The 26,316-nt window shown below is 48.3% G+C and overlaps 3 protein-coding genes across 4 annotated transcripts in view; 1 reads left to right on the forward strand and 2 right to left on the reverse strand.

Moving 5' to 3' along the window:
- Positions 1-26,316, reverse strand: part of LOC120960136 (tRNA-dihydrouridine(16/17) synthase [NAD(P)(+)]-like) — an 85,351-nt gene that overhangs the window by 58,129 nt on the left and 906 nt on the right. The gene's annotated exons all lie outside the window — the stretch shown is intronic.
- On the reverse strand, positions 6,696-14,634 carry LOC120960134 (uncharacterized). The gene has a single exon (XM_040384113.2). It carries the CDS (start codon positions 12,537-12,539, stop codon positions 8,982-8,984), a length of 3,558 nt encoding a protein of 1,185 aa, XP_040240047.2. The 5' UTR covers positions 12,540-14,634; the 3' UTR covers positions 6,696-8,981.
- On the forward strand, positions 23,742-26,172 carry LOC120960135 (sphingomyelin phosphodiesterase-like). The gene is made up of 3 exons (XM_040384114.2): positions 23,742-23,958; positions 24,210-25,639; positions 25,721-26,172. The coding sequence occupies exons 1-3, from the start codon at positions 23,817-23,819 to the stop codon at positions 26,057-26,059; spliced, it is 1,911 nt and encodes a 636-aa protein (XP_040240048.2). The 5' UTR covers positions 23,742-23,816; the 3' UTR covers positions 26,060-26,172.

The following is a 26,316-nucleotide window of genomic DNA, read 5'->3' on the forward strand; positions in this document are numbered from 1 at the left end:
CCTTGAGCGCAGAGCGTCGAAAAGTTCTTATCATCCGCCCACACACACAAACACACACACACACATCCGATGACGCTTGTTCCTTCCCGCGAGACTCCAGACCAAATTTTCACTTCAATATCTGCCATCCGAATGTCATCCATCCACTTACTGTCGTGTTTGGGCCGCAGTTTACATTTTTGTCTGTCCCTACACGGTGCCCCCATGGTACCCGTTCCCCACTTTGGCGGAACTGCTCTCTGTCTTCGTCTCCTTGGGATGGGCAAGTAACTTCCAACTTTTCCGTTAAAACCCGCCGAGACGGAGAAGTATCAACAAACCGGGGAGGTTAACCAACCGTCAACACACACACACAAATAACACCACCAACCGCATCGCGTTGTTGTGCCTTTTGTTGTGTTTTTCTTGCAGGGGAAGAGCCGCGAAAGGTTGGTCGAGGAGACACACACACGCTTTTCATCCGCACCAAAGCGCGTCATAAAGCAACGGTTGCTTTGATGGATAGGATACATTTGGAAAAATTGATGGCGGTGTGGCAGACAAGCAGGAAGAGGACCCGGAAGAGCCACCAGCTTGAAGCGTTTCGAAGTAGCACAAGTTCGATTTGAGTCGAGCAAAGTTGTTCCAACTGCACACATCAGCTAACAACAAAAAATACCACCTCAAAACACACATACAGAGTTTCCGCGAAGCTAGAGAAACATTATGGAAACAGCCTAAAGTGCCTTGAGGTGCGTATGTGTATGGGGGGGAGGGGGATGAAAAGTTAGCGCCCATTTCCACAGCCTCTTTTGGCGCTAGACACGTGAGATCGTGTTAAAATCGTCGTTTTCCATCGCGCCGCTTCTCACTTCTGCAAATAAATGCTGTGCGTTAATGTTTGCGCGGCTTTGGTGAGAGGCGTGGTACGCCGGTTGTTTGTTCTTAAAACGAGAAAAAAAGAAAAGCGGTCTGTGAAAGTAAAGTGTTGATGTTTTGTTCTCATTCCCGGTCGATAGCAAACGACGCTGCTTTCCATACGCTTTGATATAAAATAATGAATTGTTGTGCCGCGGAAAACAATGCTAACGTGTAGCGAACAAAAAGGCACTTGAAACTACCGAGCCGGTGACATTTTCCTTGGAGGCTACTCTAGGCCTACTAGATCGTTTTAAGTGAATCTTAGTTGATGGTTGTTTGGTTAAAGTGGGCCAATGTGGAACATCAAAGAAATTCAAACATGGAAAGCCTTTTCTCTACCAACTGAACCTTTCTAAAACAGTCCATACCTAGAATTGTTCCAACAAACTTCAAAATATGTCGATGAGGTCCTTGAATGTTGAGCAAAACATAAAAGTAGCGTCATCATTGGCATGTGCGTTCTCTATGACTGCGCAAAAGAAAGCGCACGTGTGCTTCATCCGTGAAATTGGTTTGTTGATTTTTCATCTACAAATTTACGATGGCGCAATGTAATGACAAAATGGTAAGCAGCACCAAGCAGACAGCAAACATGCTGACACTTGCACATGTACTGCTGCTGTAATCGGCTTAAATACAAACACACACACACACACAACCGCCTTTATGTAAGAAGTATTAACTGATGCGGCAAACAAAGTCCCAGTCCCACCATCATGCATTTGTTAATCATTTTTCACATTCGCTTCAGTTCCTCCCTCAGTTCCCACCGGTCCTGATGAAAGTAAAGGTTGTTGCACACGGAGCCCACTGAGCAGGGCCCCCCAGCTGGTAAGCTCGCTCTGCAATTGCAATTGAAATTGATTACTGATGGAGTGTAACGTTTGCTTCATTATAATGAAACGCCGGTGCCACGCCACGCTCATCAGCTAGCGATGGCGAGGTTGGCGGTTTTAAAATACCGTTCCCTTCAAAAAGCCGCTCATCATTTAGTTGCATTCTGTGTGCAGCATTCACGATAGAGGCGTGGACGATCGCAAAAGGGCAAATAGGGAACGCAGAGGGTGTGTGAGAGAGAGAGTTGCGGTTTGACATTTAAGTCGATAAACAATGATGGTGGTACACTCGCTCTGTGTGTGCGGTTGTATCGACCGTATCAACAAATGATACCGCCACGATTGTATGACGCCGATGGCACTGTACCAGGATAGCATACAAACACACACACACACAAACGCACACGCAAATAATAGGGACAGGCCTGCGGGAAAAAGCCACCCCCCCATCTTTATGCACCCGGAATAGTCTCATCCAACGTCAACGGTATCGCGCGGTTTCCAATTGTGTCACCCACCTCCACCGCATCATCACCTCATTTCCGACCCTTCCATGGCGAAGCGACCCTTCCGTATCATCGATGCCACGCACGTACAGTGTGGTGTGCGGGGCCATGACTTTTCCGTGTGTGTGTGTGTGTCAGCCGGGACAGGCGGCTCCTCTTGTGGACATGCGTACAGGATTACCTCGGTACAGGTTTCTAGCCGGATATCTTGAAGAAGGTTTTTGGGGCCGTGGTTTCCCGATGAGGTAATAGATGTCCCGGTGCCATATTTATGTTCATTAGCCTAATGAACGGTGAACCGTGAATGCTTAATGTGTGCACGCCTCGATATCTTTGACCGTGGAGCGGAGTGAGCGCCACGCGTGCACAGGATGAATGACTTCCGAGATTCGATCGATGCGCGCCACACAAAACTTCGGTGTACACAGTGGGAAAGATAGGGCAGCTGATTTAGATTTAAAGAGAGCTAGAGGGAGAGAGAGAAACCCTAACCGGAAGCATTGCGAAAGCAATCCGATCAGGATATTTATTCGCCAAAGGGGGATAGTTGGTGTATTGGAAGAACTCACTTCGGCCATTCCCAGGACCTTGCCTTTGGAAAGGGTAATGAAAACTAATTAGCTAACCCTACCAACCAACAACCAACACACACACCTGACACCCGTGTGGAAAGATATAACACATCGATCGAAACCGACTATCATTGAGAAATCATTAAGGCTTTCCTTGGCAAAGCGGAGATGCGGGGCCAGTGGCCTCCCGGTGTCAAGATCTTTCGCTGCAGATACCGCGCACAAGTTGTGTCATTTGTTTTGCCGCATGACAGTTGATGCAGTTGTACGCTGTTCTGTGGGTAAAGTACGATTGTTGTTACATTGTAGGGCATTCCCCAGCTCCGGAAACGTTTGCTTGGGAGCATGAAGAGGAAGGATACAAATGGGGGAAGCCTTACAAACACAAATCTAACGACGATATGTCCATTTCCGCTTAGCGAAGGTGTAATTATCAGCCGTGATTTGTGTCCCACAGGGCAAAAGGCCGAGCTAGGGTGTCAGCTTTGTGTCAAGATAATGCTGAACCGTTGCACAATATTGCTAGGCGAGGGGGGGGAGCACAAATGTCGTTGTATCTTGGTACTACTAAATTGAGTGCTTATCTGGTTATTGGATCTTTGGAATTTAGATTCCCTGCAGTGCACTTCTCTAGGATTGAATAGGAGGGTTAAATGATGCTTGCTGCAATGTCGGTGTGCAATGTCATTTAATTATATGGTTATTGTTAACTCTAAATTGCTGGTGCTTGCACAGCTCGAGACTGATCAGTGACCTCTCCTCCTCCAATGACAATAGATAGCTTGGTGGTTGGAGCAAATGAACTGTCCAATGACTCTCTAACGTTATGTACTACTGCACTTGGTATATATGCACTGTTAAATTCAATCCCAGGAATTAACCTAAGCTGTTCTTTGACGTCAAAAGACTTTTGAGCAATTATGTTTTATCATTAAAGCCGAATGGTCACACACAACCAGTCCTAACAAAAGCATCTAATTGCGGTCTCCGCAAGATTTGATTCCAAGACTTACAGTATGGCAGCCCGATGATGTACGCATGGCACCATTTAAGCGCTCTTTAAACAGTGTGTATAAACCTAATATATGCAAACGTCAAGATTATTTCAGGCATCATTTAAGACGCATAATTCTTAACGTTTAAGTCTGTTACAGTTATTGTAATAATAATAATAATAATAATAATAATAATAATAAAAATAATAATAACAATAATAAAAAAAAATAAAAAAAATATAAATAAAATAATAATAACAATAACAATAATAATAATAATGATGATAATAATAATAATAATAATAATAATAATAACAATAATAATAATATAAATAATATTTATAATACTAATAATAACAATAATAACAATAATAAAAATAATAATAATAATAATAATAAAAAATAATAATAATAATAATAATAATTCTAAAAATAATAATAAAAATTTATTTCTGTACAGAAAGAAAGAACCCATCTGGTTCGTTGAAAAAGCAAAGCTCCAATGAGCCATTTCAGCCATTCGATTCCCGCACAAAAAGAACTAAACACATGCCACTAATGAAGAGCCACCGAAAAATGAATTAAGGAGTAGGTTCGATTTTTAATGACATCCACAACCACAACGCTAACGCTAGCAAAAGTGTCCAAACTCAGGGGCCAAAACGCAATACGCAGCACAAGCAGCAGCCACGTGTTCAATCAGTTTGGCCGGATTGAACACATGTGTGTACCACACAGCCAACGCCCGGTGGTCGTCTGTATGGGGGGGGGGCAACATCCCTGGGAATGGGAGAACTTTATTCAATTTCTCAACCGACCGGGATGTCTGTCGAACCACCCGTGCGAAGATGACACAGCCAATCCAATGCGACACACCGTACACCAGCCATGTTCGTGTTGCCCATACGGTGCGCTGTTGACGTTGTGTGTCGTCGTGGTCGTCGTCGTCCTTCTCCTGTTACGATGTACTATTCCTGCTGCTGCTACGTCGTTTGTTGTCGTTGGCCATGAATTATTTAACAGCTTTTTACCACCGAAAACTGAGCGTAGCTGCACGTGAAAGGCAACGAACAGAAGCCGCATCCACCCAACCCATCCTTTTTTTCTCTCTCGCTCGCTTAATAGAAGTGTCTTCCTTCGGTAGTGTAGTGGTGCTTGGTGTGCGCCACCGTGCGTGAATTCATTTCTCAGTACCACCTATTTATCAGCTACACAATAGCAGCACCACAAGCAACAACAAAAAAACCAAACTGATCGAAAAGAATATGATGTGAATAAATTTTTGCTCACAACCGACCGCGCGTACCTTCTTGAGCCCGTGGCGTTTGTCACCACACAGCTGTAGCGAGATATTATTGGACGGGGACGGGGAGAGCTTGCTCTATGCTTTTACAATCATCAGAGGGGTGTCAAAGAAGGGGGAAGAGCGTACATATTCCGGCAAAAATATGCTTTCAAACCCGCCTGATGAACATTAACAGACGGCTGCTTATCTTTCCCTACCCGGTAAGTGCTGTGCTGTCTTGTGAAATATGTCACCGCAAACGAAGCAGAAAGCGTATGACAAACGTTGACATGTTGTAAACCACGAACAAGGTGGTGTCCTCTATACCTGAACCATATCAATTATTTGCTTTATATTCTTTATACACACACACACACACTTACATATAAAAGTAATCCAAAGTACCCCGCCAGTCGTACCAGCAATCGTTTGCAATTATCCAAAGTCTTCTGCCTGTGTGCACAATCAAACTCGGAGCAACTCTTATCCACGGCATAAGCCCTCGAGCCCGGTTTGTGTGGCAGCTAACAAGCTAAATCCGCCACGATTCGCTGCTTGGGAAGTTAAACGGGAAACCGCAACATTAAAGCCACATCCGAAATGGAATGGCGGGGGGGGGGGGGTGGTTTCTCTGACTGGTGTGCCTGCTCTGGGGGAAGGGAAAGATCACACAAGAGCACAACCATGGTAGGAGCAGAGCAGGGCCATAAATCGGATAACGAAAGAAATTACGCGAAACCTTCGAAACCGCGGTGTGTAAATTCCGTTCCGCAACAAAGTGCCTCAAAGGAACAGAAAGAAAGAGAGAGAGAGAGAGAGAGAGAGAGAGAGAGAGAGAGAGAGAGAGCGAGAGAGAGAGAGAGAGAGAGAGAGAGAGAGAAAATCAGCATAGAAGGCACGAACGAACACAACAGAACCGGGTCACGAACGCAACGATCGGGAAAATTCTTTCTCCAAAAGCTCAATCCCTCCTCGGCAGGGGGACGCGCACATGACTTGTAACGTGGGGCGAGTTTTCTTGTAACTGGTGAAAAATATCTCTCCAATGGTGCGTGGAAAATGGTGGCGATTCTTGGGATAAGGAAGACGGAAAAAAGGATGCAATGAACGATATGGACTTACACAGCGACCGTCCAATAGGAAAAAGGTTGGACGGCAAGTAGTAGATCCAGCGCTTTCCTTGTGGATTGTGTGAATCAATAAAATCCGAATTTCTCCATTCCGTATGGTCCGAATGGTTGCAGAATGGTTTCGACTCTTGACATTTGCTTGTTAGAGTTTAAGGTTTGGAAGAATTGGCCGAATCTTTTGAAGCCTCGCCTGAAGAAAGGCCGCTTTTTGTGAGCTACAACGGCAGGTTGGACCTGTGGCTTTGTAAGTTAATCCTTCTTAAATATGTTTGGGGTCTATTACAAATGACATAGACACAAATATAACTTAAAATGTACCAAAAACTGAACATACATCATGTAAACTAAACTTTAAATAAACTTAAAATTGTATTAAAAACAGCAAACATACTCTATAAAAGCATTACCTTCTGTTTGACTCTTCTTTTGTCATCATCAGTTGTTGCACCATTATTGTAAAATCTCAACATCTCACTCTTTTCTTATTATTTTATGTATTTCTTCAAATAAACAATTATTTATTACTATGTATATAATATATCTTTCCCAACACATCACACTCTTTGTTATTTTGTTTGTATTTTTGGAACGGTTTTACACTCCGTGCTCTTCTCCGTGGGTTAAGGGGATTATACAATACATACAAACATAGATTCTGCAATCATCGTCTGTCCTGCTCTACTACCCCGGCTCAATGCATTGATGTGCATCGTCTGTTTTGGTTTAACTTCTATCCTTAATTTCCTCTTTCTTTTTTTTACAGTCACCCAATGTGGTGGCAGTCATTGCCGTGTGCCGATGAGTGCGCTTTTTTGATGAGTCGCTTTGAAGAGCAACATAAAAACTAGCTCATCATTGCATCGGACTTCTGCCAAACGTTGACGGGAATTGAGTGCATTTTACGGTAATGCGTTTTTCCCCCTCAAACCCTTCGACGTTTTTTTTCCATTTTTTCATACGAATAATCTGCACACCGATTTCCACTATCATTTCGTTGCATTACCATACACACGTCTTTCTCTCTCTCTTCTTTACAAGGCTAGCTCACTCACTCAACATCTGCTTTCGCGATTAGGTTCAGGATTTTTTCCTCTGATGATTTGCTTTATACCAGGATTTATCAAACATTGGTTATTAGCTTTGCCCGTTTTTTTTTGTATCTGCTCTCAAACTGCGCTCACTTCGGATATTGGTTTATATTGCATGAATTGTGAGAAGTGTATGTGTGGCTGTGTGTCTGTAAGTGGGTTAGCTTGTAAGTAGTCTATTTGCTTTTGGGTATAGGGGTTTTTGCATTAAATTATTCGCGATTCGCTTCCGTTCGTTCATTCGTTCGCTTTCTCGCGTTTCTCCTGTTTTGTTTATTTATTGGCATTAAGAGTTTTTGATAAATCTGCGCTGCGTACACAAACACACACACAGACACACGCGTACAGAAAAAGCGTATAAGCCCTTCTTCCTGCTCTTCTCTTCTCTTTGCCCCCTTCATTGCTTATTACACAGTATCACACTCGACAAAAACACTCACAGAGATACACACGCACACACACACACATTGATGGATGTACATGAAATTCGAATCATGAGAAAACACAGACTCCTTCTCCTGTCAGGTTCACGGTCTACACCTTTTGTGGGGTTACACGAGGAGAAGGAAAAACCAAATGGGAATCGGGAAAATCCGAGTTGCTGGAGTACGGTATTGGGGGGTGGCCAATACGTGGGCTTGAATTATTTAGCAGTCAGAAGAAGCAAACATACACAGACAGAGACATAACGCGAGGATCCTTATCTCTTTTACATTACTGCATACGTATCTAAAGGTGGCCAGGTTAGCGCGCGCCCCCCGGCTATGGATGATCCTTCATCCTTTCTGCTCCAACTGCCTTTTCTTTTTGCACCGAAACCAACAAACAACGTTAAAAAGCGCACTCCTGTATAATTTATCCGTTTTCCAATACACGATGGACTTTAATATGATACGCTTAGTGCGCGCTTCGGCAACAATCCGTCTCTGCGTACAAGACACACGCGAAGAGGATCTCATGATCCTTCGCTCAACTTTTTTAATTCGCATCTCCTCTCCAACCCTTATGGACATGGTTTTTCGTATAAAAAATAATTTTGATTATCTACACTAACGCATCCGTGGCATCTCGATATTCGATATATATATTCTACGGCTCTAACGATTTGAAGCATCGCTCTCTTCTAGTACTTTGCAACAACTAAATCTGGCCGGATTGATGCACACTCACACAACATACACACACAGACCCCTCTAGGGGACGCTCGAGAGCTTTTGATTTATGAATTTCAGCGATTTTCGTTTCGTTTTCTCCTAAATTTTCGTTGTATCGCATACGGCTTTACGTTAACGTTGCTTCTACAGCGGTGGTGCACATACAGTCGGGTTCATTGTGTACTACACTGCTTCTGCTTGAGTTGTGTTGCATCTGTCAGCCTCAAAATGGATCACACGTCGGATCTAAGTCTTCAAGCGCCGCGACAATGTCGCCTCGGGGGTTACTATTCGTCACACTACCTACAATTCCTGCCTATTCTAACGCTTCCATCTACATAACAACCCAAAACAACACAGCGACACTCGCAAGTTTAGCTCTCTGCTCAGAGATGCACTTCAGACATTCGTTCCGATAACTTCGCTGGAGTTCGTAGCACTAACGGATGAAGATGTAGGGTTTAGATGTTGCCTAGCGACCGAGAAAGAACGGAGCATTTGCTAGCTAAACCCACTCACGGGGAGTTATCCACATAGCCAGTGGTGGCCACTAGCGGACGCGTTCCATTACTGCTAGAAGCCGCCGGATACACGTGCCGACAGGGCTGGGGTGAGGTCGGATTCGATAGGCCGGACTCGTGTATCGGCGACAGGGTCGGGCTGCGGTTGCGAATCACATTCTTGCGACGACTGCGCCGGTAGCTCATCGGTGGATGCACCGGACCGCGGACGGATGATCCCGACGTGGAGGACGGCACCGCAATGTCACCCATCAGTTCGGGCAACTGTTCCGCACAGATCATACCGCCGCCACCCTTCAACCGGCGGCGTGCCGGTGGCGGCAACACTGGCATCGTGATTGCGCCAGATGAAGATGAATCTCCCGCACCGCGTATGGTTGACGTGGGCAGCAGTGAGTGCAGCTGCACAGAGGGAGATCCCGGTCCGGACGAAGATGTCGATGGTGTGTTGGAGGACGTGGAGGACGCAGCGGCTGCCGCTGCTGCCGCCGCTGCCAATGCCGACGCACCGAACCCGGGCACTGTGAGCAGTGCACTGGCGAACTCACTGGACGACAGTGGACGTATCTGGTTTTGACGGACCAGTGCGTTATGCTGCACACAGGAGCTCGCAGAAGAGGAGGAGCTGCCACCTGAACTGCCAGCAACGACCGTCGTGCTGCTGCTACTACCGCCGCTCGCCAGATTCGTCCGACAGCGTGGTCTCCGGTAGCGATCGATCATACGCATCATGTGTCGTAGGCGAACGACGGGCCAAGGCCTTACGAGTCTTGCACGAGGCCGTTTCGGCACGGGGGATACACTGGCCGGCGATGGTACACCCGCCTCCTGCACCAGCTCGTTCCCGTTGGCATCGGAGTTTAGAATTTGTATCGCCGAGGAGTCGGACGACGTTTCCCGCTCGATTCGATCGCACCCACCATCCGCACCATCATCCCGCTCCTTGATCGCGCGGACTGCGATCGCACGGGTGCTACTAACACTAACGCTACTACAGTTATTGTTGGCACAGTTTTCATTACACGTCAGTTCTGGTGCGTCGTGGCTGTGACGCTCGACCGTTGCAGGCTGCTGCTCTGTCACACTTCGATTCCTCCCTCCGGCTTCCTCCAGCCCGTACTGAGCGCTCATGACCGTGCGGCTGCCCGCAACGGACACCGTGCCGGAGATGGTTCGCATGTCCACCGGCACGTCCGGGCTGTCCGGGACGCTCGAGCAGCAGTTCCATTTTCTCTTCCACCGATGGTGTGACTTGACCGTGGCGAGCCTATCGCTCGCACAGCACAGCCGTCGTCCACCCTCGACCAGGGTCGGCTTTTCGGCTCCCCTCCGACAGGGATGCACATCGTACGGATGGAGATGATGGGTCGTAGAGTCCCCATTCGCCGGTTGTCCTGCCGCCGGTTTCTGCATCTGAAAGCTGCAGCAAGAGCAACGCTCCGTGTACTGGATGTACGCCTCCTCGGACGTTGTCGTCGTAGTGGTCGTAAGCGTCGTCATGGTGGTAGCGAGCAGTGTCGCTGCCGTTGCTGCGGCAAGAAAATCGTTCCCATGGTGATGATGCCGATGGTGATTGTTGTTGTTGTTGGTGGTCATCGTAGAGGACGTGTGAGCTGCCGCCATCTGCCGGCTGTACTGCGAGCAGCAGTGAAACGTTCGCGTGCCTTGACAGTTGCCGGAGGTATTCTTCCCTTCCGTCGGCTCCTCGTGCGGATCGTCCTCCAGCATCGAGCAGAGATAGAAGGCAGCCTTCTGATGGTGGTGGTGGTGCTGCTGCTCGAGATGTTCGCGCCGTCGCTCATCTTCGCCACCGTTCGTGGACGTCGTAGTGGTGGTGCTGCTGGTCGAACTCGACGCAACGTTAGCGGTCGCCGTGAGTGTACGCACACCGGCAGCGGTGATGTTGTTGCGACACTCGGTACTACCACTATCGCAACAGTGCAGCGTGCGAGGTCGCACCCGGTTGAGATCGTTTAGCTGACCGGGCAGAATGATGGCGGATGCGTGAGTCTGTGTGTTGGCAGCACTGCCGCGTCCCACGAACGATACGCCAGCCGATGATGCGTTGATCGTGGCGTTAGTCTTCTGATTGATCGACGAGCAGATGTACACCTCGGGGAACTTGCGCGTTCCGGCGTGTGTGCAGCTGGAGAAGAGGGTGTTGTGCTTTGCGGCGTCAGCTCCACCGAGCTGCGGTGGCCCATTGGACAGGTGCGTCGTGCCGCCGCCTGCTCCGTTCTGCTGAGCCGCCGCTGCCGCCGCCTGCCGACTGTTGCGTATGTATTCGTACGTCGTAAGACCCAAGAACGAGATGTAGATGTGAAAGAAGCAGAGATGCAAAAGTAGCCCAGCGGCAATTGCCGCCAGTATTCCCAGCGATGCCACAAACACTAAAAACACCGTGTGATGCAGCCCGATACCTTCCGCGACGGCCGGTTGGGTCGTCGTGTTCGCTGCCGCCTCCACGGTCGTGCCGGTACCGTTCCCAACCGCCGAACCGCCAAAGAGGCCCCCGACCGTCCCATTGAGCAGGATGTCCTGGGCGGAAGTGGTAAAGTTCTCAAACAGCAGCCCACCGGTCGCATCATCGCCCGCCGTACCGGCGGCGGTGGTCAACTCAAGCTCGACAGCGCCCGTCGTCCCCCCATCGTCCGCTCCGATCGGGGCAGTGGTGGTGGTGGTGGTGGTGGTGTGCAGATCGGCCACCTGCACCAGCCCGAACCAGGCGAGATTAAGCCACCCGACCGGCTGCACATGGTACAGCACGATCTCGACGAGGGCGGCGGCCAGTATGACCAGTGCCGCGATGACCGCACTCACCACACACATCAGAAAGGCGACATAGTTCCGGCCACCGACGCAATGGTTCAACCATTTGCAGTGATGATCGAACGTGCCGACGCACTTGTTGCACACGCTGCAGTGCTTGGTGCGGGCGCTGGTCGTCCGGATGTTGCACAGGTGGCACCGCCCGTTCTCGATCACGTGCGTGTGCCGGGTCCGGTCGAACTCGGGCACGACCGTCTTGCTGGCGGGCGCGATACGTCGCAGCTCGGGATCGGCCGGATCGAGCAGCAGGGCGGTTAGGTGGGACGCGAGATGCAGCAGGTACAGGCCGGTCAGGGCGATGTAGAGCGGAGGCTGGAGGGATGGTTCTAGGGCCGGTATCAGCACACCGAACGTGGAGTAGCCGAACAGGGCCAAAGCAAACCACCCGACGAGCTGGAGTGGATGGAGTGGTAGTTGTAGTCCGTGAACGCGCCGATCCTTGCGGTACTCGGAGGCGCCAAGGTTGTCCTGGGACGAGCAGAACCGGTTGCGCGTTAGCTTACGCGCCCGCTTGGAGAGCTGCTGGCGGACACGCTGAAGGATCGAAGTTGAGGACGGTTTGCTGCCGGTGGGACCGGTGCTGAAGGAGTACACTTTGCTGCCGGTTTCGTTGGCCGGTTGTGGTTCGGTCGGGGCGGCTGCGATTCGGTTGCTTCTCCGCAGTCCTTGCTGGTGGCTCTTGTCGTGGGGCGTCGCACGCTCGACGATAGACTCCGTGAGCATGATACACGGTCCCGGAAAGGTAGAGGGTGGTGGTAGCAGCGTCGTTACAGTGACCGGACAAGGGCATCCTATGGCGCGCGTCCCCGGCGAACGGTTTCATAAGATCGGTTACGACGTTCGCTCGTTCGTTCGGCACTGCACTGGGGTGGTGTAACCCCTTGTTACGGTTAGTTGCACATCACACACGCGACCGACACCCTCCACGGCAATACTGTGCCTTCACTTACTTCAAGTAACTCCGAGTGTGTGTGTGTGTGTCCTATGTCAGCTCCAAAGCAGCTGAAGCGATTTAGATAGAGCGTGATAAGAGCAATCGGAGTGTGTAGGTGTCGGGACGTTAGCCGTCCCGGAGAAAGGATGCGTTACTATGGGCAACAGGATAGGGTCGCAGTCACCACACCACAAAACATCTACACTGTCGCTTCGTCTCTACCGAGCTACCGAACCAAACACGCCCGATGTTCGCTGCCGAACCATTACACAACCACTGCCGCTCGTTCTCGAAAAGAACCACACACAGACACGTACACACACTAGCGCAAACTTCCTTCCATGCTGCACGAAATTACATAAGCGGCATCGTGATCCAACACTGTTCAACACCAACGGTTTCACACCGTACACACAAGCCGCTCCTGTTGCTCGCGCGCGATACCGACACCAAAAGGACCAGAATGGAGCTATAGATGAGGAGTGAAAGATTTAGTAGGATGGACACACACACACCGACACTCAGACGAGAAAAGGGTGACAAATAGTAATCGGGGGGGAAAATCAGCCACAGAACTGGAAAGGGAAAGAACGCACGGGGAATAGTTTGAGTAGTCCTTCCCGTTCGTTGACGTTTCACGTAGTTGGCGGCGAAGTTGTAGTGCCTCTGCTGCTTCGTTGCTGCGTGACGTTGCTAGCGGCGGCAGTCCTGCTCATCGTCTCTAGCTGAACGTGAACCATCCGTTTTGTAGGTGTCTGTGTGTGTGCTTTCTCACTCGCTTTGAGGAATTGGTGGCGGTCTTGCGGATTGCATAAATCGAAGGTCTATTTTGTCGATCCACCCAAACAGTCCAACAGCCCCCAACAGTAGTCGCTCTCTGGTCGTTCTTGCGACCTTACACCAATACACGAAAAAAAAGGCCACGTCGACGGCTTCAATGTTTCGTTTTCGCCCACCAACCAACCAGCACCGTGCGGAGCACACTACAAAGCACTAGGAAGCGAGCGCCGTATCACTTTACCGTGGCAAAGAAAATGGGCACAATTTTCCACGTCCTCGTTTTTCACCGCCACCATCTCACCAAACACGACCCGGAGTGTACGAGGATAATACGGGCTTGATTACGTACGCACGCGGTGTACGAAGGATATTTCCGTTTTTGTCGTGTCATTCAGCGAGCCATAGTAACCGAAGCCGAACCTTAGCACGCACACCGGCGGGGGAGCGGTGAGGCTTTTCTATTTTTCGTTTCAAGAAAGACCACCGTAAGTAGTCGGACATGGACCGATTTTCACTCACAGCATATTCACTTGCGGGCAGTTTCGTTGGTAAGGAACTTTTAATGCCGTTTTTTTCTCTAAATCACTTCAACAAAACCGATTCGTTGCAAGGATGGCTCTGACTCCTGGCCCGGAAGCGTGTTTCGAACTCTTTCCAGCACTGTACGCTGGAGCGTGGCGGTCAGGCAATTTGGGTGTGTCTGTGTAACTGTGTGGCTGTGTGTGAGCACGCGAGCCGGATGCACCGTTTTGTTACACTATACTGTGTCCTGATGGCACCGCTGGACGCAAACCTTACCGCGGCCCGAAGACGACCAATCCCGGACAACCGACTTCCTGCACGGCTCAGCTACTACTAAGCACCACTACTGGCAAGCGTTAGCGGACGAATGCCGAACGGCCGAACGGCCATCACGAGAGGGCTCCGAACGCACGGGAATGTGTGCTCGGCCGAAAAATGCCAACACGCGCGCGGCGCCTCCATTCCATTCGGCACGAAGTTTTATCAATATCGAAGGGGAAAGCTCGAAGGGGCGCGACCGCGTTTACACGGCGTGGTTCGAGCGCTTGAGTGCGCAGACGGACACGTAAAAGCCGGTAAGAGTGGGAACAAACAACCTCCAAAAAAAGAACATTTTTCAAGCAGGTAAGTGAAATATTGTGACAATTAAGAGCTTATTGTAAATAGAATTCACGTCTAAGATTAACAAAATTGCATTTTAAATCCAGAATCGCTCAAAAAGAAGGAGCAAAAACCCGAACCACCCGCTTCACAACCGCGCATGACCAGTTTCCTTGTTGTCGAACGTAAACAAACCATACTGCTTGTTTGAAATCGGGTGGGTTTTTGGTGTTATCCTCTTCTTTTACCCCGCTATCCGTTAGTATGCCCAAGGGTGGAGTAAAATTTTACGTAAACCCTAAACACAACGGCGAAAGCGCCTCAGGCACGACTGACTCTCACACACTCCCTCCCTTTCCAGCGAGTTGTTCCCAAGCTGCTCCAAAAGTTACCCAGTTTCCGTAAGGTCCGAAACGACGTGGATACTGATTAGTGCAAAGGTGGTAAGGATTCGTTTCCTCATTGTTCGACGCAAACCGCCCCATCCAAGTGCCCGCTTCGTGACGATCCTTTTGCATACCTTTCGGGCGCAAAGAATGGCCCTTCTTTTCCTAGCCTACTCTGACGTCACAGCTAGGAAACCGTCGTCGGCATGAATAGTCGCGTAGTCACGTCGTGTGCTTGGTACGTTTCTGCCTCGCTTCTAATCGATTGCCATATGGCTTACCATCTTGGGCGGGAGCCTTTTCCCTCTTTGCTAAAACTATTACTCATTTGAAGAGGAAAAAGAAAAGACCAAATGACACAAATAGACGACGTGAGAAGGGCTAAAAATAAAAACGGGATAATGGAAATACAATGCGAGCGAGGCGTCGTTCATTATGTGTGGCTGAGTGGGCGAAAGGTGCTCAAAGGGCAAAGGTGAGCGCGCTGCTAACCTGTAGGGCATTAATTCCGTTCCAATGGCCTATACACCAAGTGAAAAGTCCCGGCACCGGCAATCCGGTTATGGTGAAAGTAATGCACATAATTATGGATTATTGTGCCGCTGCTTGTGTATTTTTAAGATGTAATCGATCGGTGCCTGTACTGCGATAGGAACAGCATTCAAACAGTCGATAGCACTTTAGTATAAAAAAAGACTTTTGATTCTATTTTAAGGTTGAAAAAGGTGCATTTTTTCACATTTTTAACAGGAGAGTCGGATTATAAATTTCCTTCTCAGAGGCAATCCTGCTTTCCGCTTATACTTGCCGACATAAACGAATAAAAAGCAGTTGCGAAAGGAAATCGAATTAAGCCACCACAACATTTCACACACACAACAACGGAGGGTGGGTGAGACGATTTAAGTCATTCAAATCCTTCCTGCTCACCTTACGCAGCCCAGCAGCTTCCCTTTTGCTACGGGCAGCAAATTTACGCAGCAACGCAACGCAACAACACGTTCTCGCCCGTCTGCCCGCCACAACAACAATGTCTAATTTGCGGAAAGTCTGTGTTGAATTTCCATTTTTACTCCCTTCTCCTAATACTTCTCCTCCTCCTTTCTCTACCCTGGAAATCGAAATCCCACCGCTTTATCACAACATCAACGCACAACAACCGTATGCGTAGCGTAGCACTTGCTTTGGGGGGGCGCGTTTGTCTGGGAGGAGAAAAGTCGTCATATTAACTTTTATGTTTATGTCGGCGCAAATCGCGTTCCGAAAATTCGCAAACGACACCAACACACACACACACACACATACATACAAACACTCTTCCTCTCTCTCTCTCTCTCTCCCAGCCATCACATCGTAAGTAGTAAAATCGTCGCTGTCGGAGGCTTTTCCGGCTTAATTTTCCGGCCACCAAACACAGTGCGGAGAGTGTGCTTCTTTGCGTCGCACTTTTCACAGATGGAATGGTGTTGCATATGTCCCTTTTTTCGTTCATCTGCCTTTTTTCCATCAACATCTTCTGTCTGACTGACTGCGTGTTGTAGTTCGATGAGACAGAAAGAGGCAACTGAGTTTAATATTACCATAAAAAAACAAACCGGCTTTGTTTTCAAATTTTACTACCACCCTGCAACAAAAAAAGGCACAGCATGGCGATGAAAATGGCATAAAAATGGGGAAAGAGAGGGGAAAAAATCTTATTCAAACAAAACACTCCCCCGGTCATTCAACGGTACATTCATCACAGCCTTCGTTCGCTTCCTGATCCTGTAACTATTTTCCACAAACTTTTGCATTGGCTTACTCCATTTCCAATGCAGAGATTCATCATGCAACGGAATCAAGTGCCTCGCTTTTCCCTCTTGCTCCATGGACAGAGTAAATATGGCGGAAAATTAAAGAGTCGTACAGCGTGTCCATTTTCCTGCCAAGGACTGGTTTCTTCTTTTTTTTAATGTCCACGCTCCTACTTTGCCTGTCCACTTTCAGGCACACAACACAATGCGTTGTGTATCGGCCACGCAAAACGGGCCCAAAGAATGGGGGAGGAAGAGAGCACGAGTGCCGTTTTGATTGTGTTTGGCTGTTTGAATTATTGGATGAGGAAACTAGGGGGACATTTCTTTTTTTCCTCTCTCCATCCATTTCAGGTTGTTTATATTACTTTTATACACTTTCCTGCACTGCACACACACACACACAATCTCTCTCCAGCTTGCCGTGCGGGGCAGCCGGTTTTCTGACCGGGCGCAAAACTTTTGCCCGAAAGGGAAGTATATAAACCCGTACTGTCCACACCGAGGCCACACCGATGGCACCAGAGGCGAAGATTTATCCCCTCAGTCACCCCCCACACCTTCAAATCCCAAGCCCCCTCCCAAGCCTGTGTCGCTACTGCGGCCCGCTTGCAGGACACAGCTTCCGGTGTTACACGGGAGGATTTATGCATACAAAGTAATAAAAAAGTGAAACGCAAAAACATCCTCCCTTCCCTTCAATACCGCCGGCCGGCGATTGGCCGATCCGGATGTGCCAGCCGTTTTATACCGCACCCGCAGCGTGACCTTTATTGCTTTGCCAACCCGGTTGGCTCCTCGCCGTCCTCGTTCATCACGATGACTCGTTGGAAATACATTAAATTATCATATTGTTTTGTTGTGCTGCTCCCATTTTTGCTGTTTTCGATCCATCACGATGCGAGGATTTGTGCGGCTGGGTTAAGATGATCCCGCTTCAATATCGCGCACCGGTAGAAAGGGAAGAATACGAGCTGCAAAAAAAAGACTTCAAATGACATTGGAGGAGTACATTGGTGCAGGAAATTCATCATCGCGGGTCGGGTGTTGGAAAATTGGAAATAGCAAAATTGGCTATTCATGGGATGCAGTTTTATGCCAATGGAAAAAGGAAAGAGGCATAAAAATATCATCAGATTGGAGTTATAAGGGCGGATAATATTGTTGGCAGAGTTTTTCCTCATTTCCTGTTCTTTTCCAATCGGAAAAAAATGATCTTATTGGTTTAATATTACGTTCTAATCTGGTCATGATGTTAACGAACAATTTATAGGGTTAACAGCTTGTACTGTTATTCCACTTTTCATGTTAAAAAAAGCCATTTTTGAGAGTGAAAAGTAATAAGGACTGTACCTCTATAAACCTACAAACTTTAACTGCAATAAAATACGTGTTTCAAATTGTATTCAAACTCGAATTTGCAACCTTATTTCCAATTTATTCGCCAACATACACCAAGTATTCAAATAAAAAAGGTAAAGTACATAATCCATCACATGAAAAATGGGCCCTTAATTGAGCTGATGAGCGGCTGGAAATGATGGACCAAACCGAGCTGAGGTTACCCGATGCTGCATCGAATGACAGACAGACAGCGGGATTATGATTATGGTCCTCTTTGCGTACCGGATTAAACTTAATCGTTGTCAGATGTTGTACGGTCGAACACGAACCTTCAGTTCAGAACTGACCTTCAGTTGTAAACCATTCGTCAACGCTTCGACTTTTCGAAATCCACGAAAGCAGCATAAAGACGTGCTGAGATGGAAAGTCCTTTTTCCAATGCAAACCTCGGCGTCTCTGTTTGCCATCCAGTGATAAAAAGCCGCCACGAGAAAGCAAACAGATTTGCGTCGCCAACATTTTTTTTATTTTTTACCGAACTGCGGGATTTTTTTTTTACTTTACAAATAAAGAAAGATAAGTCTATTGTCAACCGAAGAGGATTTAGGTTTAAGCAGCATGTTTTTAGAGGCTTAAAAATCAATGGAAAATCACTGTTATTGGACAAGAAAACTATGTGTAATCTCCACAACAACTGTTAGCTATCGTCCGTCGACCGCCGCAAGGTATGCAATCCGCATAGCAGCAAAGCAACTGTTATGCAATCCGCATGATACAATCTCCGGTTTTAAACCCAGTTTTATCCGTCTATCACTGCAACTTGAAAGATTGATTGGGATCAACGGGCTCAACAAAGCTTTTAATCCCACTTCCACAAGGCAACTGGTGGTTTGTTTGTGAACTAATCATAACTAACCACAACAACACAGAAACCCTTTTCTTTCGCCATTTTTTCTGCCAAGATTCTACCAAACTATCGAACGACTAAAAGCAATCCAAACTGTTCTTTACAAAAAATCCACCCCACCCCACATCAAACGCTTGCTCCACTCAATCAAACCAGGTGCGGTGAAAGTAAATTGACGGTGATCGATCATAGTAGTCGCCTCGCCTCTAGAAGCCCGTTAAATACACTTCCGACTCGTTCGACTCGTTCTTCATCGACATCGACAGGAGAGGGGAGGCACGGGTAGTAGGTAGCGTAGCAACCGCAGCCAAACCTGTAGCCATCTTTATCGCCATCAAGTGCAGAAATAGAAATCCTCACAAATACATACACACGCAGACACAAACACGTGTGTGTTCTACCAAAATAAATTGAAAACGATCGACGAACGAACGAAAAGCATCAAACAAACAAGCAATAAAAAAGCAACAAACACGCACACACATACACACCCACAGCTCCAGGATGTGCTACTAGTTGGAACGATAACGTTAACCTTTTTGGAGTAGTTATGGGGAGATGTGACGGAAAGAAGGAAGGAAAAACAGCTTCCCAATTCATCCTTTCACCAACAGCAGTAGCAGCAGTAGCAAGGTTTGCTCTAGCTTTATCCACTGCCCACCGTTGCTGTCCCACGTTCGCTCGCTGCCGGGCTTCTTCGCAACCGATCAGCACCAATAAATCATCCGCCCGGTGGGGGAGAGTCTTTGGATTTGGCAGACGAATAAATAGATCCTTCCCTACCGCCCATTCCGCGCGAAAAACTATCCCATTCCACTCCCCTTAGCTCGGGTTGTTCATCCTACACGATGGGGTTTTCCCCCAGCAATGGAACGATATTTGACGTTCTCGGCTGCCTCGGTTGATTCCTTCCGACCAAGGCCAACAGCTCCTCTCCCCAAGAACGTTGATGGAAACTCTTGAAAAAGATGAACTCTTGGAAAGATGCTCAAACACAAACCTTATCACACGCACGGACATCTCCTTCTCCTCCCCGCCGATCGAATCAAGGCGTTGAGGAGATAAATAATTCCGCAGATGAATGACGGATTGCCTGCTTCCTGACCCGGCTGCCCGCACACAGCGGCCAAAAGGCTGCAAAGGCAATAAGTTCTTCGTCTCTTGGCTCTCTTTTTGGCGAGAAGAATCGACCTCCCGAACCCCACTCCTTTGCCAGGTGTCTGTGGCAACCGCTTCCGTCTATTAATCTTTAATTGGACGACTATCTCATACATCGGGCGAACAATCCAAATCAATCGATGCTCGATGCTGTTGTACCCGGTAAGATGATGGGATAGATTATCCGCGTTGAGCGATGTTGTTGCTCTGTGTTTTCGCCAGTGTGTTATCGCCTCTGATCTGTTTCAATTATTGATTTATAGCACGCGTGCGAAAGAGCAAAAGCGTCCTTCATTATTTATGCACAATTGTGTACTAATATCCTTTGGTAGAAGGAGCCGTTAGCGCTTTTATTTGCAAGATTTTTCCATCCCTTCAGCTAGGTGGTGCATGGTGATTACAAGTTCCGGGAAACTCTTTAATCTTCTCTCCCGATGTAATCAACCGTTTCCGCAAACGAGCACATTAACCACGAACCTCTTCCGGATGCTCCACAAATGCAGGGTGGAGGAAACCCGACCCAACTATAGCAAACTATCAGAGAGCAAGTAAACGGTACGAACGAAGGAACGGTAACAACCACAACGATGCGCTTCCTACCCGAACCGATGGCAAATGGTTCGATACCAAACGATGCATATTTAATCTTTCCTCTTTTCGCTCGAAAAACTATTGATTTCCATCGAACACCAAATACCGCTGGGTCGGTGGTAGTGGGACGCTGTGAAAGAACCCTTATCGGTGGCTGTTGAAAGGCAGCAAGTGGTAGTATTCACACAGCAAGCAAAGCTCTCATCATATTCTCAAGTGGCAGTACACCGGGGCGCGTTTGTGTCCCTTGTAGCTTGCCGGTCTTGGCAAGAATTTGTCGAGAAGAGAGAAAATACCAAGAATTGAATAGGACATAGGGAAAAAAGGACCATTTTTTAACAATGCTGCTATAATCGCTTCTGTGCTGACCCCGTCGAAGCATTAGAAGGGTTTGAAATGCACTACTTTAACAAAGCTTGTTATTGCAAGAAGGCCCTTGCCAACCACAGTGTGTAGTGGGAATTAAATGGTCAACGAGCAACGAACGCGCAAAGAGCTCTCTGCAATACGCAGAGGTATGCAACCATGGCAACGGAGCAGCAGCGCAATCAACGGTTTCCCGCTTGGATTCTACGCAAACTTGCCCACGTGGTCATGCTGGGGCGTTAACAGGTTTGATTGCATCTTTATGAACTTTTTCAGAGTTATAATTCATTTGTAAAGTCGTTCAATATCGAGTCTACATTTTTATATCTTCTAGAACTCTGTCTGTTAATTGAATTAACAGTTTCGCATAAAACGTACACTGTCAGAATACAACAGTTGAGCGCTTTTTAGTGGTACGCTCAACAGTTGGCTGACTAGTTTAATTGAAAAGCATCTAATTAAAACAACAAAAATCTCATGGCTTGTTGAGCAAAATATGCAAAAACGTGTCAACTAAATAGCAAAAATTCAATAGTTGGCAGGGAATCGAAGTACAACCAGTGAGTTCGGACTAGTGGTCCTACGGAGCTACCCGATTCCGATTCCGTGTTCCGGAATCAATTCCGGAATCGGATTTGGCTCCGCAATCAGAATCAGCTCCGGAGTCGGAATCGGTTCCAGAATCGGTTCCGGAATCAAAATCGGCTCCGACATCGGAATTGACTCCGAAATCAGAATTGGCTTCGAAACGGAGTCGGTTTCGGCATCTTCATATGGGCTGGCATTATTGAATCCGTTCGTAGCGGCGACGTACGGCGCTCACATGAAATTCTAGGGATGGCAACGCATTTCTTGAGCCCGCTCCTACAACGTCACGGTGAATAACTGTAGCAACCATCTAGTACGTTAGGAAAATGAGTGTCGGGACGTACGCCGCCGCTACGAACGGATTCAATAATACCAGCCATGAATAGGCGTTTGGGTCCAATGATGCGACGTGTTGATAGCGGCAAAGAATCAAAATTTACTTGTAAATGATCTATTCTCATGGAGATTCCCGGACCTATTTCGCTCCCCACACTTTTTATTTCAATTCAAAAACTAATTCTAATTCCGAACCTAACTCCATTTCTGGAGTCAAGCCTCATTCCGTTGGAGTCAAGCCTGATTCCGGGAAAATTGCGATTCTCAGGTCGATTCCGATGCCGGAGACGATTTTGATTTGGAAGTCAATTCCGATGTCAGAGCCGATTTTGATTCCGGAGCCAATTCCGTAACCGATTTCGACTCCGGAGCTGATTCTGATTCCGGAGCCGATTCCGGATCCGATTCCGGAGCCGATTTCGGAATCGATTCTGCAACCTGATTCCGGACTTACTATGCGGAATCGATTCCAGAAAACTTAGGAGCTAGCCGAAATCGATTCCGACGAAATCTTCTTTTTTCCCATCACTGGTTCAGACTGTAGTTGGCAGGCAATCCAAGTTAAAGTGCTAATTTTCATTTCGAATCCAGGTCACTCATTGTATCACTCATATCACTCATTGTAAATCGGTCAATATTCGATGAAGAAAATTCATTCTAGCATGTAATGAAATGAATGTTATTGTTTTTGAAATAACTATAAAACAAAAACCACAACGTAGAATTATTAATCTATTCAATTTCATAGAATTTTGCATTTTTGTTTTGTTCCAGGCCATGTTGGTTTTACCAAGTAATTGGATGTTAATTGCTATTGCAAACAAGCATCCATTAATGGTAATCAGTGGTATTGCTGTAAATAAAACTAGGTGACTGAGGTCTAAATTAACAGTTGAGTTGCGTATGAGCTGCTTTGGGGTGTACGAGACTACGAACCCGAACACTTGCAGCAAGCAAGTTAATAAGCCGTTCATTTATCGCGGTTTGCAATCGATTGAATGCCTATCTGATCAAATAAAACATCAAGAACCCTCATAAAAAACTGTGTCCAGAGCACAAATCACAGCAAAAAGGGAGAACGTCTTACAGCAATAACCCAGATAACGCACACCTTTCCTTCGATGTACAGCAATGCTCTATCTCACGAGTAAGCAAACCAGCCAGCCAGATCATGTCCCAGCGCTATTAATACGCGGGTGCATCATAAATTCATGCCAATATCCGCACCCCAAGCCAGCCATACACCTCAAAGTTCCTCCGTTCAATGTCCGCATCCAGGGCATCATCTTCTTTGCGTGATCAACCAATGTTTACGGCCAAGCTCAAGCTCCAAAAAGCCACAGATCCTTTAATAAGATCGTACGATTCAACTCAAAGCCCGTATCGGAGTTTCCCCCCGCCCCTCCTTCCCAGATTGGCACCTCTCAAGTGGTCCAAGTTTCTAATCACGAGATACGGGTGCTGCTGTTGTGCCCTGCTGTATGTGCACGCGAATTCCAACTCCCCCCACCCCATCTGTCCCATCCATTCAAAACGGTAGCGCAATTATTGTGGCGCATTTTGCTTAAATGCCTTCTTATCAACCCGCCGGCTGGTATAAAAACGCTCCACAACCGAGCGATAGCACTCTATAGTGTGCTGGACACCTGGGGCAGCGCGTGAACTTAGCAGCAGCAGCAGCCCGTTTTTAGTGCAATGAAGTGTCAAGTGTCGGTGCTGCTTGGGGCAGCGCTGCTGTGCCTGGTGGTGTTGGTGCTGCAGCCATCCACCGTACGGGGTGACCGGTTGCAGCCGAAAGGATACAAACAGACGGTGGAGAAGCTGCAACAGTTTTACGGTAAGTGAGCAGTGCCGCTTCAAAAACAACTCCCGTTTGACGCACATTGGCGGCAATCAATCTCCGGCCGAACCCTACAAACGCAAAATAAATCAACACAAACACTCGATCTGCCTTAATCTTATCGTGTTTCCCTAAGTAAGGCACGTTCCTCTTCACGGGGGGTTACTACGGGAGCTTGTGCCATAAACAAGATTATCGTCAGGCCTGTAGCATTATCAATCGAAACCTCCTTTTTGTTTGCTTTGCAGAGTCGTTTGAGCAGCAAGTGTCGCGGGAATTCCGCCGCTGGCAGCAACAAGGCTCCATGACGCCCCACTTCCGCCACCTGATCGCAGCGTCCGCCATCGGGAAAAGTGAGCGAGCGCAGGAGATCCGCGAGCTGCCCACCGCTCGGGAAGGACCGCTGTGTGCGATCTGCCGCGGATTTGGCGGCTCGGTGCTGGAGTTCCGCCGTGAAGGTGCATCGCGGGAGGAAGTGTTCAACACGACGGTCGAACTCTGCACCATGCTCAATCTGCAGGAGGAATCGATCTGTCGCGGGTTGATCGATCTAAACATTGACACGATCCTGTACATTGTCGACAATCGGCCGGAACTGTCTTCGGCGTCGCTGTGTGCGGTCGTGTTTCAATCGGGAGCTTGTGTGCTGGATGATCCCACCTTTACCGAGTGGCAGGTGGAGCTGGATCCGAATGGAACGCCCGTGACCGCATCGAAAGCGGGCACTCCCCAGCGTGGACTGAACGATCTGAAGATCGTACAGATTACGGATCTTCACTTTGACCCAAACTATCGGCCCGGGTATAATGCGGAATGTGGCGCTCCTGCCTGCTGCCGTGAGTCGCAGGGAGTGCCGGAGGATCCGGCAGCCGGTGCCGGCCACTGGGGCGACTATCGGAACTGTGATACACCGTGGAATGCGGTTGAAGATCTGCTCGATCGGGTGGCGGAAGAGCATGCCGATGCGGACTTTATCTACCACACCGGGGACATTATCGATCACGGCATCTGGGAGACGTCGATCGGGTACAATGTGCGCTCGATCAGCCGTGTGGTGGAAAAGTTCCGCCAAACGTTCGGTGAAACGCCCGTCTACAACATTCTCGGCAATCACGAGGCCCACCCGACGAACGTGTACGAGCTGGGGGAGGTTACGCGGCCAGACTTTTCCACCAACTGGCTGTACCACCTGTCGGCCGATCTGTGGAGCCAGTGGTTGCCCCAGGCAGCGCAGCAAACGATCCGGCTGGGCGGGTACTATACCGCGCTGGTGTCGCCCGGGTTCCGGGTGATTGCGCTGAACAATAACGATTGCTACACGTTCAACTGGTGGATTCTGTTCCAGCCGGACGCACTGAAGGGCCAGCTGCAGTGGCTGCACGATGTGCTGCTGCAGGCGGAGCGGGCGGGCGAGAAGGTGCACATTCTGGCGCATTTGCCCATTTCGTCCGATTGTTTCAGTGTGTGGCAGCGGGAGTACAGGCGCATTTTGGAGCGTTTCCGCGACACGATCAGCGCCCAGTTCCATGGGCATACGCACAAGGACGAGTTTAATGTGTTTTACGCGAGCGAAAGTCCGGAGCATGCGGTTGGCGTGGCGTGGAACGGTGGTAGCGGTACGTCGCACACGAACGTCAACCCGAACTACGTCGTGTACTACGTCAATCCGGAGACTTACGTGAGTTCGCGGGGGTGTTTATTTGTTGAAGGATGGAGTATTAACCGCTTTTTTCCTCTCTTTAATTTCCCCCCAAAACAGGAAGTAACGGACTTTGAGTCGTACGCGTACAATCTAACCTCCGCCAACATGTCGCCGGACGAGCGTCCGGCCTGGTTCCGCATGTACTCGTTCCAGGAGGAGTACGGCCTGTCCGATCTTAGCCCGGCCGGCGTGGACGCGATGATCCAGCGGCTGGGCACACCGGCCGGGCGCGATGAGCTGCGCCGCTACTGGGAGTACAAGGTGAAGCTGGCGGATGCATCGCTTGCGACCGACTGCACTGAGGAGTGTTTGCTCAATCATCTGTGCGAGATTGTCACCAATCAGGCCGATGACTTGAGAAAGTGTCAAGAGCTGTCGGAGACGTTCTTCGATTGAGGGGACAAAAATGGAACAGAAAATTGCGTATGCGTTTTATAAACGTCCGGTGAAGAATGGGAAAGCGGGAAAGCAAAGGAATCTAAAATAAAGTTACAAAATTGTTACGTCCACGTGTATGTGCCTTATCTTTTTGGGAATGTTTGTAATCGTTTCATAATTGGCCTTGGGTGGAACGACGTCCTTCACCATTTGACGGTCATTTCCTGAGTATTTGACATAATGTCCAAAGTTGACCGATATCACTGCGTGTTACA

This window comes from Anopheles coluzzii, chromosome 3 (genome assembly GCF_943734685.1).
Source record: "Anopheles coluzzii chromosome 3, AcolN3, whole genome shotgun sequence".
NCBI lineage: Eukaryota > Metazoa > Arthropoda > Insecta > Diptera > Culicidae > Anopheles > Anopheles coluzzii.

What these genes read in the sequence shown, in the direction of transcription:
- LOC120960134 (XM_040384113.2), bottom strand. Translation starts at nt 12,539, where the DNA reads ATGCTCACGGAGTCTATCGTCGAGCGTGCGACGCCCCACGACAAGAGC.
- LOC120960135 (XM_040384114.2), top strand. Translation starts at nt 23,817, where the DNA reads ATGAAGTGTCAAGTGTCGGTGCTGCTTGGGGCAGCGCTGCTGTGCCTG. An exon ending in GAAGCTGCAACAGTTTTACG is followed by an intron (nt 23,959 to 24,209) that starts GTAAGTGAGCAG and finishes TTTGCTTTGCAG; the next exon opens with AGTCGTTTGAGCAGCAAGTG. An exon ending in ACGTCAATCCGGAGACTTAC is followed by an intron (nt 25,640 to 25,720) that starts GTGAGTTCGCGG and finishes CCCCCAAAACAG; the next exon opens with GAAGTAACGGACTTTGAGTC.